The sequence below is a fragment of the Piliocolobus tephrosceles genome, chromosome 10 (genome assembly GCF_002776525.5).
Source record: "Piliocolobus tephrosceles isolate RC106 chromosome 10, ASM277652v3, whole genome shotgun sequence".
Taxonomy (NCBI): domain Eukaryota; kingdom Metazoa; phylum Chordata; class Mammalia; order Primates; family Cercopithecidae; genus Piliocolobus; species Piliocolobus tephrosceles.
In genome coordinates, this window is record NC_045443.1 from 41,152,933 (window position 1) to 41,174,509 (window position 21,577).

The following is a 21,577-nucleotide window of genomic DNA, read 5'->3' on the forward strand; positions in this document are numbered from 1 at the left end:
AAGACTGTCCTTGACCAACACCAGAAATGAATTTGATTTCTCTAATGCAGGAGATAATTGGATTTTTCTTTATGGAATGCATCCCTTTAATGACTGTCTCTGCTTCTGCCAATTTAGCTGCAAGTGACCTGACATTGATTTGATGATATGACTTAAAATAAAGAGTTTGAGCTGGAGGTGACAAAGATCAGCTGCCTAGCATCTGAAAGAATGTTTTTTTGCTTCATCTCATCGTTTTCCTGAGAAAATGCTTTATCCTTGAATGTCATTTTTACAAAACATGCAGCTGTAATAATTGGTCATACAGCAGCAGATTGCTTCCTTCTAGAAAATATAATAAGTATTTCCCAGAAAGTGCCCTGGAGAAAACATTGAAAATTGAATAAAACCCACCCAGTAATCATTCTGTTCCTTGGAAATATTTATTACCATGTTGATTCTTTCTGGAACAGGATAAATATTACTGAAGAGAATTAATTAAATCTTTTAAAAGTCTGATGCAACAGGAAATATTTATTAACGTATTTATTCATGTAACCTTTAGGTTTTGTTAAAATATTTGACATGAGACCTGTTATTAAAGAAGGTTATAAAGGTACAGTGGCTGAAATTGTATTTGGAAAAAATAGCAATTTTTTCCTCAAGAGGAGTTATGATATAAAGCTCTTTTTATTCCTAAGAGTATGTGAGATTTAAATTTCTCTGTTTTCACCTTTATTTTTTTTCAGTAACAATGTAATTAACTTGATTCATAGTTAATTTTTATTCTATCATCTTCCCTTTACTCCTTTTGATAAGTATCATGAATCATTTTGATGGGAAATACTATCCATGGGCATTAGTTTGAGTGAGAAAATATAATCCTGTAATTTAAAAGGATCAAGAAGAAAATAAACATGAAAAAATAATTGATGAACTAGTTTCCCTTTAAAAATGAGTAAAAAAATGTTTTCCTTTTTGAATTCTTAATATTAGTTGCAGTCACATTGATGGTGATTGACAGTTTAAAGAGAAATAAACTGAAAGTTTATATTAAAACCATGCATGATTGCTGAATCTTTTTTTATTCAACAACGAAGCCACATCATGTGAAATTATTGTAGGCCCCATGTTAGATAGAGCCTACATAAATCTGTAGTGTTACTCAGTGAAGGGGAATGGACTATCTTTGGTTCTCATCAACCAAGAGAATGTTGCGAACTCTATTCCTAGAAATGACATTGAGAAATAATACGAAGAATTAATATCAGATCTTTCCTGTAAACTAGAATCCTTATCCACCATTCTGATTGTGTCATCTAAGTGAGCATGTGAAGCAGTGACATGCTGGTGAATGTTTCCAGAGACCATTTTGGATGCCCCTGCTTGAGAATTCATGTGCCTTCTACAGGAAGTCCAGTACTATTGAAGGGGTCACTGATCTAACAGGACTCCCCACTGAATCACCATCGTTCGTCATAAATGATTAAATTTCACCCATATCAAGGCCACTGTTGAAAGCTACACTTAAATGCAATGATAAAGCTTTAAGCACAAGAGAAAAATTTATTTTACTGGATGATGAAAATTCTCTCTTACTCAATGCAAGAAACCTCATTTCGTTTCTGTTTTCATAATTTTGAATCTATCTTGTCTGAATTTGAACATTATTAATTAAAATCATAAGTATTGGAATAGTGTTCTTTTCTCTTGAAGGGAAGGCAGATTTTCTGGAAATGGGAAACGTGCGTGTGTATAACATACACACACAATTATGTAACACCTTTTTAAAGGAAATTTATTCTCCATCCTCATTGGATTTTTAAAATACCTTTATAATAGATTAACTATTTTTTTAAATTATACTTTAAGTTCTAGGGTACATGTGCATAGCGTGCAGGTTTGTTACATATGTATACTTGTGCCATGTTGGTGTGCTGCACCCATCAACTCGTCAGTACCCATCAATTCATCATTTATATCAGGTATAACTCCCAATGCAATCCTTCCCCCCTCCCCCCTCCCCACGATAGGCCCCGGTGTGTGATGTTCCCCTTCCTGAGTCCAAGTGAGCTCATTGTTCAGTTCCCACCTATGAGTGAGAACATGCGGTGTTTGGTTTTCTCTTCTTGTGATAGTTTGCTAAGAATGATGGTTTCCAGCTGCATCCCTGTCCCTACAAAGGACACAAACTCATCCTTTTTTATGGCTGCATGGTATTCCATGGTGTATATGTGCCACATTTTCTTATTCCAGTCTGTAACTGATGGACATTTGGGTTGATTCCAAGTCTTTGCTATTGTGAATAGTGCCGCAATAAACATACGTGTGCATGTGTCTTTATAGCAGCATGATTTATAATCCTTTGGGTATATACCCAGTAGTGGGATGGCTGGGTCATATGGTACATCTAGTTCTAGATCCTTGAGGAGTTGCCATACTGTTTTCCATAATGGTTTAACTAGTTTACAATCCCACCAACAGTGTCAAAGTGTTCTTATTTCTCCACATCCTCTCCAACACCTGTTGTTTCCTGACTTTTGAATGATTGCCATTCTAACTGGTGTGAGATGGTATCTCATTGTGGTTTCGATTTGCATTTGTCTGATGGCCAGTGATGATGAGCATTTTTTCATGTGTCTGTTGGCTGTATGAATGTCTTCTTTTGAGAAATGTCGGTTCATATCCTTTGCCCACTTTTTGATGGGGTTGTTTGTTTTTTTCTTGTATATTTGTTTGAGTTCTTTGTAGATTCTGGATATTAGCCCTTTGTCAGATGAGTAGATTGCAAAAATTTTCTCCCATTCTGTAGGTTGCCTGTTCACTCTGATGGTAGTTTCTTTTGCTGTGCAGAAGCTCTTTAGTTTAATTAGATCCCATTTGTCAATTTTGGCTTTTGCTGCCGTTGCTTTTGGTGTTTTAGACATGAAGTCCTTGCCCATGCCTATCTCTGAATGATACTACCTAGGTTTTCTTCTAGGGTTTTTATGGTATTAGGTCTAACATTTAAGTCTCTAATCCATCTTGAATTAATCTTCGTATAAGGAGTAAGGAAAGGATCCAGTTTCAGCTTTCTACTTATGGCTAGCCAATTTTCCCAGCACCATTTATTAAATAGGGAGTCCTTTCCCCATTTCTTGTTTCTCTCAGGTTTGTCAAAGATCAGATGGCTGTAGATGTGTGGTATTATTTCTGAGGACTCTGTTCTGTTCCATTGGTCTATATCTGTTTTGGTACCAGTACCATGCTGTTTTGGTTACTGTAGCCTTGTAGTATAGTTTGAAGTCAGATAGTGTGACGCCTCCAGCTTTGTCCTTTTGACTTAGGATTGTCTTGGCAATGCAGGCTCTTTTTTGGTTCCATATGAACTTTAAAGCAGTTTTTTCCAATTCTGTGAAGAAAGTCATTGGTAGCTTGATGGGGATGGCATTGAATCTATAAATGACCTTGGGCAGTATGGCCATTTTCACAATATTGATTCTTCCTATCCATGAGCATGGTATGTTCTTCCATTTGTTTGTGTCCTCTTTTATTTCACTGAGTAGTGGTTTGTAATTCTCCTTGAAGAGGTCCTTTACATCCCTTGTAAGTTGGATTCCTAGGTATTTTATTCTCTTTGAAGCAATTGTGAATGGAAGTTCATTCATGATTTGGCTCTCTGTTTGTCTGTTACTGGTGTATAAGAATGCTTGTGATTTTTGCACATTAATTTTGTATCCTGAGACTTTGCTGAAGATGCTTATCAGCTTAAGGAGATTTTGGGCTGAGACAATGGGGTTTTCTAAATATACAATCATGTCATCCGCAAACAGGGACAATTTGACTTCTTCTTTTCCTAACTGAACACCCTTTATTTCTTTCTCTTGCCTGATTGCCCTAGCCAGAACTTCCAACACTATGTTGAATAGGAGTGGTGAGAGAGGGCATCCCTGTCTTGTGCCAGTTTTCAAAGGGAATTTTTCCAGTTTTTGCCCATTCAGTATGATATTAGCTGTGGGTTTGTGGGTTTGTCATAAATATCTCTCATTATTTTGAGGTACGTTCCATCAATACCGAATTTGTTGAGCGTTTTTAGCATGAAGGGCTGTTGAATTTTGTCAAAGGCCTTTTCTGCATCTATTGAGATAATCATGTGGTTCTTGTCTTTGGTTCTGTTGATATGCTGGATTACGTTGATTGATTTGCGAATGTTGAACCAGCCTTGCATCCCAGGGATGAAGTCAACTTGATCACAGTGGATAATCTTTTTGATGTGCTGCTGAATCCGGTTTGCCAGTATTTTATTGAGGATATTTGCATCGATGTTCATCAGGGATATCGGTCTAAAATTCTCTTTTTTTGTTGTGTCTCTGCCAGGCTTTGGTATCAGGATGATGTTGGCCTCATAAAACGAGTTAGGGAGGATTCCCTCTTTTTCTATTGATTGGAATAGTTTCAGAAGGAATGGTACCAACTCCTCCTCGTACCTCTGGTAGAATTCAGCTGTGAATCCATCTGGTCCTGGACTTTTTTTGGTTGGTAGGCTATTAATTATTGCCTCAATTTCAGAGCCTGCTATTGGTCTATTCAGGAATTCAACCTCTTCCTGGTTTAGTCCTGGAAGAGTGTAAGTGTCCAGGAAATTATCCATTTCTTCTAGATTTTCTAGTTGATTTGAGTAGAGGTATTTATAGTATTCTCTGATGGTAGTTTGTATTTCTGTGGGGTCGGTGGTGATATCCCCTTTATCATTTTTTATTGCGTGTATTTGATTCCTCTCTCTTTTCTTCTTTATTAGTCTTGCTAGCAGTCTGTCAATTTTGTTGATCTTTTCAAAAAACCAACTCCTGGATTCCTTGATTTTTTGGAGGGTTTTTTGTGTCTCTATCTCCTTCAGTTCTGCTCTGATCTTAGTTATTTCTTGCCTTCTGCTAGCTTTTGAATGTGTTTGCTCTTGCCTCTCTAGTTCTTTTAATTGTGATGTTAGAGTGTCAATTTTAGATCTTTCCTGCTTTCTCTTGTGGGCATTTAGTGCTATAAATTTCCCTCTACACACTGCTTTAAATGTGTCCCAGAGATTCTGGTATGTTGTATCTTTGTTCTCATTGGTTTCAAAGAACATCTTTATTTCTGACTTCATTTCGTTATGTACCTAGTAGTCATTCAGGAGCAGGTTGTTCATTTTCCATGTAGTTGAGTGGTTTTGATTGAGTTTCTTAGTCCTGAGTTCTAGTTTGATTGCACTGTGGTCTGAGAGACAGTTTGTTATAATTTCTGTTCTTGTACATTTGCTGAGGAGTGCTTTACTTCCAATTATGTGGTCAATTTTGGAATAAGTGCGATGTGGTGCTGAGAAGAATGTATATTCTGTTGATTTGGGGTGGAGAGTTCTATAGATGTCTATTAGGTCCACTTGGTGCAGAGATGAGTTCAATTCCTGGATATCCTTGTTAACTTTCTGTCTTGTTGATCTGTCTAATGTTGACAGTGGAGTGTTGAACTCTCCCATTATTATTGTATGGGAGTCTAAGTCCCTTTGTAAATCTCTAAGGACTTGCTTTATGAATCTGGGTGCTCCTGTATTGGGTGCATATATATTTAGGATAGTTAGCTCTTCCTGTTGAATTGATCCCTTTACCATTATGTAATGGCCTTCTTTGTCTCTTTTGATCTTTGATGGTTTAAGGTCTATTTTATCAGAGACTAGGATTGCAACCCCTGCTTTTTTTTGTTCTCCATTTGCTTGGTAGATCTTCCTCCATCCCTTTATTTTGAGCCTATGTATGTCTCTGCATGTGAGATGGGTCTCCTGAAGACAGCAGACTGATGGGTCTTGACTCTTTATCCAGTTTGCCAGTCTGTGTCTTTTAATTGGACCATTTAGTCCTTTTACCTTTAAGGTTAATATTGTTATGTGTGAACTTGATCCTGCCATTATGATATTAACTGGTTATTTTGCTCATTAGTTGATGCAGTTTCTTCCTAGCCTTGATGGTCTTTACTTTACATTTTGGCATGTTTTTGCAATGGCTGGTACCGGTTGTTCCTTTCCATGTTTAGGGCTTCCTTCAGGGTCTCTTGTAAGGCAGGCCTGGTGGTGACAAAATCTCTAAGCATCTGCTTATCTGTAAAGGATTTTATTTCTCCTTCACTGATGAAACTTAGTTTGGCTGGATATGAAATTCTGGGTTTAAAATTCTTTTCTTTAAGAATGTTGAATATTGGCCCCCACTCTCTTCTGGCTTGTAGAGTTTCTGCCGAGAGATCTGCTGTCAGTCTGATGGGCTTCCCTTTGTGGGTAACCCGACCTTTCTCTCTGGCTGCCCTTAAGATTTTTTCCTTCATTTCAACTTTGGGGAATCTGGCAATAATGTGTCTTGGAGTTGCTCTTCTCGAGGAGTTTCTTTGTGGCATTCTCTGTATTTCCCGAATTTGAATGTTGGCCTGCCCTACTAGGTTGGGGAAGTTCTCCTGGATGATATCCTGAAGAGTGTTTTCCAACTTGGTTCCATTTTCCCCCTCACTTTCAGGCACCCCAATCAGACGTAGATTTGGTCTTTTGACATAATCCCATACTTCTTGCAGGCTTTGTTCATTTCTTTTTCTTCTTTTTTCTTTTGGCTTCTCTTCTCGCTTCATTTCATTCATTTGATCCTCAATCGCTGATACTCTTTCTTCCAGTTGATCGAGTTGGTTACTGAAGCTTGTGCATTTGTCACGTATTTCTTGTGTCATGGTTTTCATTTCTGTCATTTCGTTTATGACCTTCTCTGCATTAATTAGTCTAGCTGTCAATTCTTCCACTCTTTTTTCAAGATTTTTAGTTTCTTTGCGCTGGGTACGTAATTCCTCCTTTAGCTCTGAGAATTTTGATGGACTGAAGCCTTCTTCTGTCATCTCGTCAAAGTCATTCTCTGACCAGCTTTGATCCATTGCTGGCGATGGGCTGCGCTCCTTTGGAGGGGGAGATGTGCTCTTATTTTTTCAATTTCCAGCTTTTCTGCCCTGCTTTTCCCCATCTTTGTGGTTTTATCTGCCTCTGGTCTTTGATGATGGTGGCGTGCTGATGGGGTTTTGGTATAGGTGTCCTTACTGTTTGATAGTTTTCCTTCTAACAGTCAGGACCCTCAGCTGTAGGTCTGTTGGAGATTGCTTGAGGTCCACTCCAGACCCTGTTTGCCTGAGTATTAGCAGCAGAGGTTGCAGAAGATAGAATATTGCTGAACAGCGAGTGTACCTGTCTGATTCTTACTTTGGAAGCTTCCTCTCAGGGGTGTACTCCACCCTGTGAGGTGTGGGGTGTCAGACTGCCCCTAGTGGGGGATGTCTGCCAGTTAGGCTACTCAGGGGTCAGGGACCCACTTGAGCAGGCAGTCTGTCCGTTCTCAGATCTCAACCTCCGTGTTGGGAGATCCACTGCTCTCTTCAAAGCTGTCAGACAGAGTCATTTGCGTCTGCACAGGTTGCTGCTGCTTTTTTGTTGTTGTTATTTAGCTGTGCCCTGTCCCCAGAGGTGGAGTCTACAGAGACAGGCAGGTTTCCTTGAGCTGCTGTGAGCTCCACCCAGTTGGAGCTTCCCAGCGGCTTTGTTTACCTACTTAAGCCTCAGTAATGGCGGGCGCCCCTCCCCCAGCCTCGCTGCTGCCTTGTGGTTAGATCGCAGACTGCTGTGTTTGCAATGAGGGAGGCTCCATGCGCATGGGACCCTCCCGGCCAGGTGTGGGATATATTCTCCTGGTGTGCCTGTTTGCTTAAAGCGCTGTATTGGGGTGGGAGTTACCCGATTTTCCAGGTGTTGTGTGTCTCAGTTCCCCTGGCTAGGAAAAGGGATTCCCTTCCCCCTTGCGCTTCCCAGGTGAGGCGATGCCTCGCCCTGCTTCAGCTCTCGCTGGTCGGGCTGCAGCAGCTGACCAGCACGGATTGTCCGGCACTCCCTAGTGAGATGACCCCAGTACCTCAGTTGAAAATGCAGAAATCACAGGTCTTCTGTGTTGCTCGTGCTAGGAGTTGGAGACTGGAGCTGTTCCTATTCAGCCATCTTGCTCCGCCCCCAGATGAACTATTTATGATACTTTGAGCTTCTGCTGAAATCATTAATATGTGATGTGGTAAATGAGCAATGTATTTTGTTAATGTATCTTTAAAAACAGGTATTTATATCTTAATTTATTTTATCATTTCTTCTTGAGCAAATATTTTGGTCTAGTATATAAAATTCCCTTTGACATTAGAAGAGATAGAAAGATCTACACCGTCAAGGATTTCAAAGCCTAGTGAAGAGAGAAAAAAGTATATAAGTAAGTAAAAGAGAAGGTAGAATACATGACATGAGAAGGATGGGTCAAGAACCACAAGTTTTCTATAAGTGGGAGAGAACAGTGAAGACATCACAATAGTAATATGACTTAGGCCTCAGACGATGGGCAGAATCTGTGCAGGTGAGGAAAAGAGGAAGAACATTTTTAGATGAAGGCATAGAATTGTGAGTGAGAGAATGCTAGCTAATTAGAATAAATATGCTATAAAACTGGGTACGAGTAGTTTACCACACATATAGTTGGAAGAAGTAAGGAAGAGGAAGAGAGAAGATAATATTTTGATTAATGATATCACTAAAAATCTAGATATCAGGGAATGCTTGAGTTTTGGATTTAGGCAAACTTTTAAAGAATATAGTATTTTATTTGTTACATATGCTTTGTTTCTATGGTGATACTAATATTCAAAGGTACTTTCTTTATATAAGGTAATCTTAATATTAAAAAAATCTTAATATCTTACATGTTGAATGACTTTAAATGTGCTTATTCCGTATGTAGAGTACAGTCAAATAAACTATTAGAGTTTTTAATTGAATGAAGTATATCCTAATTTTTGTTTATGCATATGTTATAATGTTAAAATGTGTACTTATTCTATTCTCAATAGAATGTAAATTATAGGCTTATAGTTAAATCTGATTCTAAGATTTCTGAAAGTGCTAAATAAGTTCCTTTCATTGCTGCAGGTCACTGATATGATGCTTCAGGACAAACCCTATCCTGACTGGGGAAAATCTGCAAGAGCTTTCTGGAAGAAAGGAAATGTTAGGATCACTTTGTTCTGGTAGGAAATTGTTTCACTTACTTATTTCTGCCTTGCCTCATTCACTAAAGGACTTGAGTTGGGTGTAATTTTCTTTAGAGATACAGAATTCTATCTAGAGGGACATTTTTGGTAGCTACTAATGCTCTATTAAAACCATTATCCTAATTATTTTATGAATTAATTTCTTCTTACATATTGTGTATATTCACATTTATAAAAGAGAAGTTTTGCTAATATAGTGATACACTTAAGATTTGACCAGAGGTAGGTTTTTGATTCAGCAAAAACAAGCTGTAATTTTCATCAGTAAAATCTGATATATAAAACTGTCTCCTATAAATACTAAATTGCCTAGTATATTTGACAGGATATGATTTTGCTCTGAGAAGTGATAAAGAAAAGGAACCTCTTTACAAATCACATCGGCTACATTGGCATTTCTTCTTTATATAGTTTCCTTTAGCTCTCCAGCCCAATCCTTGAAATTAAAAAATAATCCATGTCTTATGGAACTTTGTTTTTTGTGAAGTCACCATTATTTATGTGTATGTGAACAAGTTCAAACAGAAAAATTAGAAATGGAGAGGCAGCAAGAAGGGCAATTTCACGTGGCTGTGGGACACTCCCCAAACACAGTGATTCTACATGATATAATATACAATTGAATAATTATATCATCCCAAGAAAAGTTATGTAAACTAACACTTAACAAATGTTCTTTTTTTTTTTTTTTTTTTTTTTTTTGTGGAACTCAACTAAAGCAGTACTGAAGGGCAACTTTCTAGCACTAAATGCTCTTTCTTTCTTTCTTTCCTTATTTATTATTATTATTATACTTTAAGTTCTAGGGTACATGTGTATAACGTGCAGGTTTGTTACGTAGCTACTTGTGCCATGTTGGTGTGCTGCACCCATCAACTCGTCAGCACACATCAACTCGTCATTTACATCAGGTATAACTCCCAATGCAATCCCTCCCCTCTCATAATAGGGCCCGGTGTGTGATGTTCCCCACTCCCCATAATAGGCCCCGGTGTGTGATGTTCCCCTTCCCGAGTCCAAGTGATCTCATTGTTCCATTCCCACCTATGAATGAGAACATGCAGTGTTTGGTTTTCTGTTCTTGCGATAGTTTGCTGAGAATGATGGTTTCCAGCTACATCCCTGTCCCTATAAAGGACACAAACTCATCCTTTTTTATGGCTGCATGGTATTCCATGGTGTATATGTGCCACATTTTCTTAATCCAGTCTGTCACTGATGGACATTTGGGTTGATTCCAAGGCTTTGCTATTGTGAATAGTGCTGCAATAAACATACGTGTGCATGTGTCTTTATAGCAGCATGATTTATAAACCTTTAGGTATATACCCAGTAATGTGATGGCTGGGTCATATGGTACATCTAGTTCTAGATCCTTGAGGAATCGCCATACTGTTTTCCATAATGGTTGAACTAGTTTACAATCTCACCAACAGTGTAAAAGTGTTCCTTTTTCTCCACATTCTCTCCAGCACCTGTTGTTTCCTGACTTTTTATGATTGCCATTCTAACTGGTGTGAGATGAAAAAATGCTTGTCAACACTGGCCATCAGAGAAATGCAAATCAAAACCACAATGAGATACCATCTCACAAATGTTCTACAGTATTTCCCCCTTACCTATGGTTTCCCTGCTTTTAGTTACCCTCGGTCAACTGTGGTCTGAAAATATTAAATGGAATGTTCCAGAAATAAACCATACATAAATTTTAAATTGTGTGCTGTTCTGAGTAGTGTGATGAAGACTCATACCCTCCCAGGAGATCAATCATCTCTTTGTCTAGCATCTATCCATGCTGTCGATGCTACCTGCCCTTTAGTTACTTAGTAGCTATCTCACTTATTGGATCTATTGTCAAGGTATTACAGTGCTGTGTCCACGTGATCCTTATTTTAGATAGTGATGGCCCCAAAGCATAAGAGTATTGTTGCTGTCAATTTGGGTTAAGCCGAAGAGAAGCGATATGGCTTTCTTTAAGTGAAAAGGTGAAAGTTCTCTACTAATAAGGAAAAAAAAAAAAAAATCATACGCTGAGGTTAACATATCGTAGCTAAGAAATATGGTAAGAATGGATCTTCTATCCCTGCAATTGTAAAGAAGGAAAAATAAGTTTGTGCATAGGATATATAGGGTTTATACTATCCAGGACTGCAAGCATCCACTGGGGGTCTTGGAATGTATGCCCACCAGATAAGGGGGCAACTGTAATTGATTATAGCTGGTGCTGGTGTATATTATCCTGTATACCTGCCTTTTGAAACAAAAGAGAAAAAAATCTGTTTATTCTTGGATTTAATTCTGGCAGTTGATTTTTTTAATACAAATGCTTTAAAAAATCATAGTAACTAAGTACTTGAGGAAAATATACACGCTATCTTATCTTTTGTGCTTTAGCACTATCATTAAATATTGCTGGAGATATATGACATTTTGAACTCAATTCTTAGCAGGTAAACAAAAATGGATTTTCAATACTGTTATGAAAATTAGTATGATTTTTTAGATGGATATTCACACCTCATCTTCATGAGTCACATGTGGCCTATGGTACTGTGTAACCTCCATCTTTTTTCCTATTTGTAAACTTCCCATATAGCTTTTCTGAATAATTATATTATAATTAATATAATTAAGTGTATAATTAATTAATATAAATATAATAAATATAATTAATAATTATAAGAAATATTTATTGATAGTATGTTTTACTTGAGGCAGTAGGCCAAAGACTCTACATCCTATATCTTTATTTATTTAATCATGACAATCCTGTAAGATAGGTGCTATTGTTACAGGCATAGGTCTCTGACTCCAGAGCCCTAGTTTTTAATTATTACACTAGGACTACCTAGTTTTTAATTATTACACTAGGACTGCCTTTGTTCTAGGCGAACAAAGGATACATCAGTGTGCACATTTCCAAATGATTAATGTTAATGTTAATTCTTGTTTAGGTAGGGTGCTAAAGAAGAACATACAGTTCTTGGGAGCCTTCTTCCCTACAAAATTCTCTACAGGGGTCTTAAATGTCAGAATTTGAAAGGAGATAAACTAATATCAAATGTGTTTAAAGATGGTCTCTCTTAAAACAATATTTATTTACTATGTTTACATATGTTTCTTACTAGTGTACTGATATGGTCTCACTCTGTGTCCCCACCCATATCTCATCTTGAATTGTAGTTCCCATAATCCCCACTTGTCATGGGAGGGACCCAGTGGGAAGTAATTGAATCATGGGAGTGGTCACCCCCTTGCTGTTCTCATGATAGTGAGTGAGTTCTCATGAGGTCTGATGGTTTTATAAGGGGCTTTTCCACATTTGTTTGGAACTTTTCTCTCCTGCTGCCATGTGGAGAAGGACGTGTTTGCTTCCCCTTCAGTTGTGATTGTAAATTTTCTGACACCTTCCCAGCCATGCAGAACTGTGGGTCATTTAAACCTCTTTTCTTTATAAATTACCCATTCTCAGGTATTCCTTCACATCAGCATGAGAATGGACTAATGCATGTATCTTCAAAGGTAGCTGATTGATGACTGTTCTCTGCTAGTTATCAAGGTCACATGTATACTATTTGCTAGGGTAAGCCATGTATTATATAGGCCCCCATGATTGTTGTCATTAGCTGTTCTTAATCATGATTGCTGTTTCAGAGGAGAGAAATCCATTAATACGATTTTTTCTTTGAACATTATCACTCAGGTCTATATAACACCGGTGTCTTACAAATGCTTTATTTTTTATGTTTTGAGACAAAGTCTTGCTCTGTAGCCCAGGTTGGAGTGCAGTGGCGCAGTCTTGGCTCACTGCAGCCTCTGCCTCCTGGGTTCTGGTGATTCTCCTGCCTCAGCCTCTAGAGTAGCTGGGATTACAGGCACATGCCACCAGGCCTGGCTAGTTTTTTTTTTTTTTTTTTTTTGTATTTTTAGTAGAGACAGGGTTTCACCATGTTGGCCCGGCTGGTCTCGAACTCCTGACCACGGGTGATCCACCCACCTTGGGCTCCCAAAGTGCTGGGATTATAGGTGTGAGCCACTGCGCCCGGCCTCAAATGGGTTTATTTTTAACATATGTGATAACATAGCCCAGTGGGTATTCTAAAATGTAGTTTAAATGCTGTAAAAATGATAATTTAATTAGTCACTGGCAAATAGATAATAGTCTTAGAGAGCAAACTAAAATTCACACATTTTGTAGTCATTGTTTCTGTAAAATTTTTAATAATTAGGCAATATATTAGAGATTGTTTTCACTGTTGTATTTCAAAAGTAGTATTTCAAATCATTGCATAAAGTAACTGAAGAACAATTTAAATGCCACTTTAAAAATTTTTCCCATTTTATCCATTTCTATACATTTAGATTATCTTGACAACGGTATTCATGGTTTTAAAAAAGGAAAAGCTGATGGAAAAAGTTGAATATAGAAATTATGCAGGAAGCAAAGAAATCTTCCTTTTTGTTCATACTTTTCACATAAAAGGGATTTAGCAAGTAAAAAGGGCATTTGGTGTTTGGTTTGGTTTTGTTTTTTTAGCCCTAGGAGATAAAATACAAAACTCATTGGCGAGGTTTTAGAGTAAATAAAAGACAGTATTTACATACTTTGTGTCGCCCACTCAAAAATGGATATTTTCTTTTGATTTTGCTTTAGTTAAGGAAAGAGAGATTAGTGTGAAAAAAAAAAATGTATGGTGGAGAAAAAATTTTGCAAAGGAAATCTTTCTTAACTTGCAGTGTGACTGCACGGGAGTTTGAGCAGCACAACATGTAACTTTGTTCTAGTAAACGTATCTCTTAATTACTTGTAGCTGCTTTAACTCACAAACGCCTGTCAGAAACTGAGTTCTTCCTTAATTTTCAGCGATAGGTGTCTCTGCGTTGAAGAAAATGGTTCCTAGTTCTTTCTGCAATTGTGCAAAGATGAGGCTGCTGTAGCACCTGGGCTTTCATATTGCAGGGGAACCTAAATAGTGACTATATTTGAAAGGTGGAAAGGGGGGAATATTTATAGGTCTCTTCCAAAGCCCTTTTCCTAGCCCTTTTGATAATTAAAAAGAGCAAAGATCTAAGAATCTAAATGCTATGTGAATGCCTTGTGCTCTTCTATTTTTCAGAGGCGCTACCAACAACCATTTTCACTGACTTGTGTCTGAAGTAAAAGAACAGCTACATAAAGAACAAGTAATATGATATTCATATTAGCTTCTATTCCCCTGATTTGTGTACTCTCTAGAGACACAATTTGTATGCCTTTGGAGGGAAGCATTTTAGGATGATATTTCCCAAAGGCTTAGCTTAAAAAGAAAAATAAGACAAAACAGACTTCTGTGATTAGCAGAGGTGTTGGTGGAAGAAGGGATTGGGAGGTCTAGTGGTCATTAGGGCTCCACAAATACTCCAGGTCTTCACCTTCCTGACATATAAGAGAATTTCACCTTTCTGCCCCCTCTGATTACATGACTTGCTTTGACCAAGGCAAATTTTTATTTTTTTATTTATTGAGACAGAGTCTCACTCTGTTGCCCAGGCTGTAGTACAGTGGCACAATCTTGGCTCACTGCCACCTCTGCCACCCGAGTTCAAGAGATTCTCCTGCCTCAGCCTCCTGAGTAGCTGGGATTACAGGCACACACCACCATGCCTGGCTAATTTTTGTATTTTTATTAGAGATGGGGTTTCACCATGTTGGTCAGACTGGTCTTAAACCCCTGACCTCGTGATGTGCCCACCTCGGTCTCCCAAAGTTCTGGGATTACGGGCGTGAGCCACTACTCTCAGCCAAAAGGAGCTCTTTTCTCAGTTGCAGTTGTGGAAGCTGTGTCTAGCTGGGGCCCTTGTCATTTGGATTCCCTGAATGACCAGGATAAAGCAAGCATCCTTGATAACACTGCAGACTTGTAGTTTGAGTGAGAAATAATCCACTGAGATTTAAGAACTGTTTGATACTATAGTATAAAATAACCCATTCTGATATTTACAGAATGTCATCCCTAGAAATGGGGTGCTGCCATAAGGGAAAGCTGAAATTTGATTATTAAGGGCTGGGCAGCAAATGGCAAGGAAATTGATTCTGGAAACTGGAAAGATGGTAATCTGAGCACTACTGAGTATTATAGTGGCAAGTATTATAGTATTTGAGTATTATAGTGGCAAAGCAGTTGGTAAAACTGTGGTCTGTGATGACTTGGAAGCTCCAGGAGAAGTTGGAAAGCAAAATATTCCTAATGTATTGCTGTATGTATCTGTGTACAGCAGCTGTGTACTTTGTTCCATCCTGGTTCATAGGATTAAATTTTAAGTTTTCTCTTTTGGATGTGCAATGTTGTGTATTTTTTAAAGTACTTTCTCTACCAGTGTAATGGTTTGGATGGGGTATCTCTTAATCATAATTATCTTAATTCTTAACTGGGAAACAAATGTAGCAGCTGATATTCTTGCTGCTTTGAATATCATAGTTATTAAAGTCTAACAAAAAGGAACTTAGTTGTTTACCTCTGACCAGAGAAGAGTTAATCAACAAATGATTATTATCTTAATATACATTAAATATGGTATGGAGAGTAACATAACAATCATAAAAATACAATAAGGTAATGGAGACCTAAGAATCAGGGGAAATGACAGGCAGAAAAGTTTTGGTAATAGTATTAGTAACTAGTAGTTTGATGTCCTCTAGAGAGCAACTCATTTACCATTATTAAGTGAAAGTGAATTATTATTTGTTTTTTGAGCCATGTGTCAAAACTAAGGGAGTGGAGAGTGCAGGGGAGGGTTCCTCTGAGACAAGTTGAGACCTGAGACAGACCCCACCGACGAGCATTCTCTTTCTGGGATTAGACTGCTGCCATTGCCCAGGTCCAGCGCGAATTCCCCTCAGCAGTGCTGGTTACGTGGTGCCAGCTCTTGTTTTCAGAATATCTTTTTTCTTCATTTCCCCTGCTGTCCAGAGCTCCCTTTGTGAGTGCCTTCTTTCTTTAGAATAAGGGATAAATGCATTAAGTGTATTGAAGGTTGAAACGCTTTGATGTTTGTTTTTGCACCAAGGAAGTTTTCTGACAAACTAGAGGTAGAATCTATAGGCAGGTGTCATGGGTCAGATGAGTCAATCTCTGAGTTAGTTCTCACAAAAGTTAAATAAAACCTGTCTATAATGGCTGGGCATATGAGTGACTCATATTCCAGAAACCAAAGAGGAACCAATGTCTCTATGTGTAAGCCGGACAAAGCTTTGCTATTAAGTGAGAGAAAAATACATGCTTACCTTATTTATATATTTGTTCATATTTATATCTTTCAATTGTGTTAGGCCTTCTGGGAATGCAACAGTGAACAAGAAACATACACCCTGATGAACAGAGATGCAACAATTGTTTAAAAATATTAGCAAACCAGACTGGGCACAGTGGCCCATGCCTGTAATCCCAGCACTTTGGGAGGGCAAGGTGGGCAAATCCCTTGAGTTCAGGAGTTCAAGACTAGACTGACCAACATGGTGAAACCCCATCTCTACTAAAAATACAAAAATTGGCTGGGCGTGGTGGCACATGCCTGCAATCCCATCTACTTGGGAGGCTGAGGCAGGAGAATCGCTTGAAGCTGGGAGGTGGAGGTTGCAGTGAGCCGAGATTGCGCCACTTCACTCCAGCCTGGGCGACAGAGTAAGGCTCCATCAAAATAATAAAATAAAATAAAATAAGCAAACCAAATTCAACAGCACATTAAAAAGATCATGTACCATGACCAAGTGGGATTTATCTTTGGGATACAAGGGTGATTCAACATATGTAAATCAACCAATGTAATTATACATTACAGTAACAGAATGAAGAATAAAAACCACAGTTATCCCAATAGTACAGAAAAAGCATTTGACAAAAGTCAACATCTTTTCATGATAAAAACTCTACAGACTTGGTACAGAAGGCATGTACCTCAACACGATAAAGGTCATACATGAAAAGCCCACAGCTAACATCATACTCAGTGGTAAAAAACTGAAAACTTCTCCTCTCAACATGCCAAGGATGCTCACTCTCCCCACTTCTTTTCAACATAGCACTAGAAGTCTTAGAGCAATTAGGCAAGAAAAGAGAAACAAAGAAGCCCAAATTGTTGCACCCAGACATTGGAAGACATTTAACCTATCAGACATAGGAGACACATTACCTATCAGTCATTACCTCTCTATTGAAATATCCTTATAATTATATTCTAGAGCAGCTATCATTGAGTGCTTCACGTATTCCTGGTGCTAGGCTTTTCACAATCGTTGTTTCCTTTAATCCACACTGCCCCTTTACATGGTAATTATCATTATTAGCTGTATTTTAAAGACAAAAACCTGCTGTTTAAGTTGCATAGCTAGTGAACCTGATATTCCTGTTTGGGCAGAGCCTGCACAGTACTGCACTGAATGGCTGCAGTTATTCTAAGATTTTAAGATATTTAACATATTTTAAAATGATTAATCATATTTTCAACAAATGTATTTACTATAACCCTTTCTTTCTCCTTGCAAATGAATTTGGGTTATGTAAAGAAAGACGAAATATCCAGGAAACTGTTGGAGTTTATCTACTTATGTTCTATTACCCTTTTGTTATTGACAAAGAAATTGAAACAAAAATAAGTTACTTGTCTAAGATCACAAAATTGATGTTCCTGTGGCAGTAAGCACCCAGAGCTACTGATTCCTGGTCTAGTAGACTTTTGACTGTTTCACATTACCTCCCTTATTCTTTGTTGTTGTTGTTTTGTATGAAAGCATCAAGAAAATTGAAACTAAAATAATTTGCTGATGATTAGATAACTAAACTAAAATAATTTGCTGATAATATTGAGATAACAATTCTTGTAAGTCAGTAGTAACAATCAGAACATTCTGTGTAGTTTAACTTGATATAATTGTATATAATTTTCTCTCAATTATGGAGATTAAGCAAGAAAAAGATGTACAATGTATAGTTTAATTTGCCAATAAAACATGATGTATTACCAGAAACTTCACTTAAGTTCACATATAAAAAGCCAATTGCTGTTATTTTTATATTGTTTATCTTCAGGGTTTTCAAGGGCTTAATTTTTTTAAAACACATTTGCAAGGTTGAAATTAAATATTACAGTTGATGTCCTAAATGTTGGCTATATTAAGCACAAGAAAAGTCCAGCATTTTATTGGAGGACACTAGAAGTAATAAGATACTATACATTATAGCTACTCAAATAATAACTCTACTCCTTGGAAAATAATGAGTTCAGTGTTCCTGCTAAAAGCATCTACTAAGGAGATAACATTCCAGCATTGATTGCAAGAATGGTTGGTATCTAAAATTCTTTGTATTCTAAAATAATATAATTCTGGGTAGACTGTTTCCTTGTCTAAGGTCATCTGTGTGTTTGGACAAATGTGAAGTATTCAGTATAATGATTAAGCCATCCCATTACTGGTATATACCCAAAGGATCATAAATCATGCTGCTATAAAGACACATGCACACGTATGTTTATTGCGGCACTATTCACAATAGCAAAGACTTGGAATCAACCCAAATGTCCATCAGTGACAGACTGGATTAAGAAAATGTGGCACATATACACCATGGAATACCATGCAGCCATAAAAAAGGATGAGTTTGTGTCCTTTGTAGGGACAGGGATGCAGCTGGAAACCATCATTCTTAGCAAACTATCACAAGAACAGAAAACCAAACACTGCATGTTCTCACTCATAGGTGGGAACTGAACAATGAGATCACTTGGACTCGGGAAGGGGAACATCACACACTGGGGCCTATCATGGGGAGTGGGGAGAGGGGAGGGATTGCGTTGGGAGTTATAACTGATGTAAATGACGAGTTTGATGGGTGCTGACGAGTTGATGGGTGCAGCACACCAACATGGCACAAGTATACATATGTAACAAACCTGCATGTTATGCCCATGTACCCTAGAACTTAAAGTATAATAATAATAAAAAATAAAAATAAAAAAATAAAAAAATAACAACTCGAAGTAACATCCTAAGAAAATGTTAAATTAGTTTTAGCATGCTCATTCCATAGAACACAATCTAGCCACTGTCTTTCCACTATCTTTGGAAAGATATTTAATGACATGGGAGGTGGAGAAATAAAAAGATACTAATTTAAGTACCTTTAGAAAACAGTGTGCTGACTGGGAATTTTAAGAATTAATACGAAGGGAACTAGACATGCACAACTGTATTCTAGTTGGTAGAGTTATTTCTCATGGGGTTATCAGTTAACAATTCTGAGCTTGCTTTGCATGTTTGCTGGAATTGATTGATGAGTAAATGAATGGTAGATGACAAAATCCAGATTTCTCACTGTCAAAGAGTGAAGTTACAGATAAGCCAGGGATTGGGGACAGGCTATAATGAACAATATGGTACTGGATTAGAGTCAGAGACATCAGTATGAATTCATGTTTATCTTAATACATAGAAAGATGGATAGTTACAAGGATAATTTTAGCTATGTTTGTATATAGCTCACTTTAACATAGAAAGATGGATAGTTACAAGGATAATTTTAGCTTTGTTTGTATATAGCTCACTCTATCTGCTGGGAGAGCTTAGATAGAATGATACCTCAGTGGTAATGAGCACACCCACTGCCCAGATCTTGGTTTCTAAAATCATTCTCCAATAAAAGGAACTAGGGCTCCTTGGAGAAATGACTGATTCTAAATCTGGGGTAGAGAATATAGAAGATGATCCTGAAGCATCATGTCATGCCAGAAAGTAAGGAAGTGTTCAAAAAACAGAATGATGGAGCATTTCAAAGGGATGCAAGAGTCAACCCAAAAGAGGTCTCAATGGCCAAAGCTAGAGAAATTTGGTCAACAAAATGAATTACATAGTATTAGATTATCACCCAAACTATCAAGTACTCATGAATTCATACTTAGATAAAAATGATTAAATAAATAAGTAAATTGGAAAGAAGAGACAAATCTCCTGTATAGAAGAATTTACATAATTTATGTAGATATTCCTGTCCTGAAGATGGTGAAGCTTAACTCCCCAGTCCTTGAGTATGAGCTGAACTTTGTGACTTGCTTCCAAAGAATATACTATGGAAAGTGGTGGAAAGTAGCTTTACAGTAGAGAAATCTGACAAACATTACCTTGACCTTGTGATGAAACTTAAAGTTGTCAGTGATAAATCATGTTGATAGAATGTAGATTAAGACCCTGTACATCTGTACCATAAAAATGCTGTACCTTTATAAATATTTTGTATCTATTTGGGCCCAATTTTTAAAATACTATATCCTAGTTAGAGTAGAAAGAGAAAAGAGAAGGCCATCTAAGGGGCCTTCTCCCAAAATATTAATTAATGTTCAGTTGTTTCTAGCAGAAGATTTTGTTGTTGCCTACTTATGCATAAACCTCAAGGCTGTAGCAACTACTCTCTTAACACAGCCAGTGTGTTTGCCCTAGCATAAGCTTCTAACTATGGACTATTTCTTTACTGATATTATTCAGTACAGTGATATATCAAATATGCAAAAAGTTACAATATATTTGTGATCTATAGCTGATCATGTCTTCCTCATGAGCATCCACCTAACTGCTATAATGTGGGATATAGGGCTTCATCACAAAATTTTAGATTAGTAATCAATGATATCTGCAAGACTTTTAGTCTAAATGGTATCTTTCAGAGAACTCAGTCTTATTTGGTTAAGTCTATTTTGGATAAATGTTTAGTTTTTCAGTTCTCCTTCTTTCTTTCTTTTTTTTTTTTTTTTTTTTTTTGAGACAGAGTCTCACTCTGTCAACCAGGTTGGAGTGCAGTGGCACGATCTCAGCTGCAACCTCCATCTCCCAGGGTCAAGCAGTTCTCCTGCCTCAGTCTCTGGAGTAGCTGGGATTACAGGCATGAGCCACTACACCCAGCTAGTTTTTGTGTTTTTCGTAGAGACGGGATTTCGCCATGTTGGCCAGGCTGGTCTTGAACTCCTGGCCTCAGGTAATCCGCCCACCTCAGCCTCCCAAGGTGCTGGGATTACAGACATGAGCCACCGCGCCTGGCCGATCTCCCTCTTTCATTCCATCTTCTTGACTTCTTTACCTTTATGATGATGGAGGAGGGGAAGTCTATGTATCTTTGATGATCTCAACTGTTCATTTAGCCTTACGCATGGACAGTGATGGTTGAAGTCCAGACTCCTGTTTGATCTTTTAATTCCTAGCCTTGTGTCTCTGGTTGTGAATTCCACTCACCTCCTCCTCCCTTAAGGTCCCCACAGTCCAGGGACTTAGTCTTGGACTGTTGGGACCTAAAGGGTCTTTGAGTCCAGGCCTTTGCAGTCTTCTCATCACCTTTGTATCCACTTAGTGAATGCAGGAACTTCTGGGTCATCTGCAGGACTTTGTGACATTGGCAGAGAGAAAAGGAAGGCATCTGGAGCTTTCTCAGTCTCCTGTGCCTACCTATGTCCATTTACAAATGCCCTAGAC

General features: G+C 37.9%; 1 protein-coding gene across 4 annotated transcripts in view; it reads left to right on the top strand.

The window, feature by feature from the left end:
• Nucleotides 1–21,577, top strand: part of TMEM117 (transmembrane protein 117) — a 562,924-nt gene that overhangs the window by 372,277 nt on the left and 169,070 nt on the right. For all 4 annotated transcript variants that reach the window (XM_026454634.1, XM_026454635.1, XM_023182825.1 and 1 more), the window contains one exon: nt 8,966–9,063. In XM_026454634.1, the coding sequence (XP_026310419.1) occupies nt 8,966–9,063 (98 nt within the window). The remainder of the gene's footprint in view (nt 1–8,965; nt 9,064–21,577) is intronic.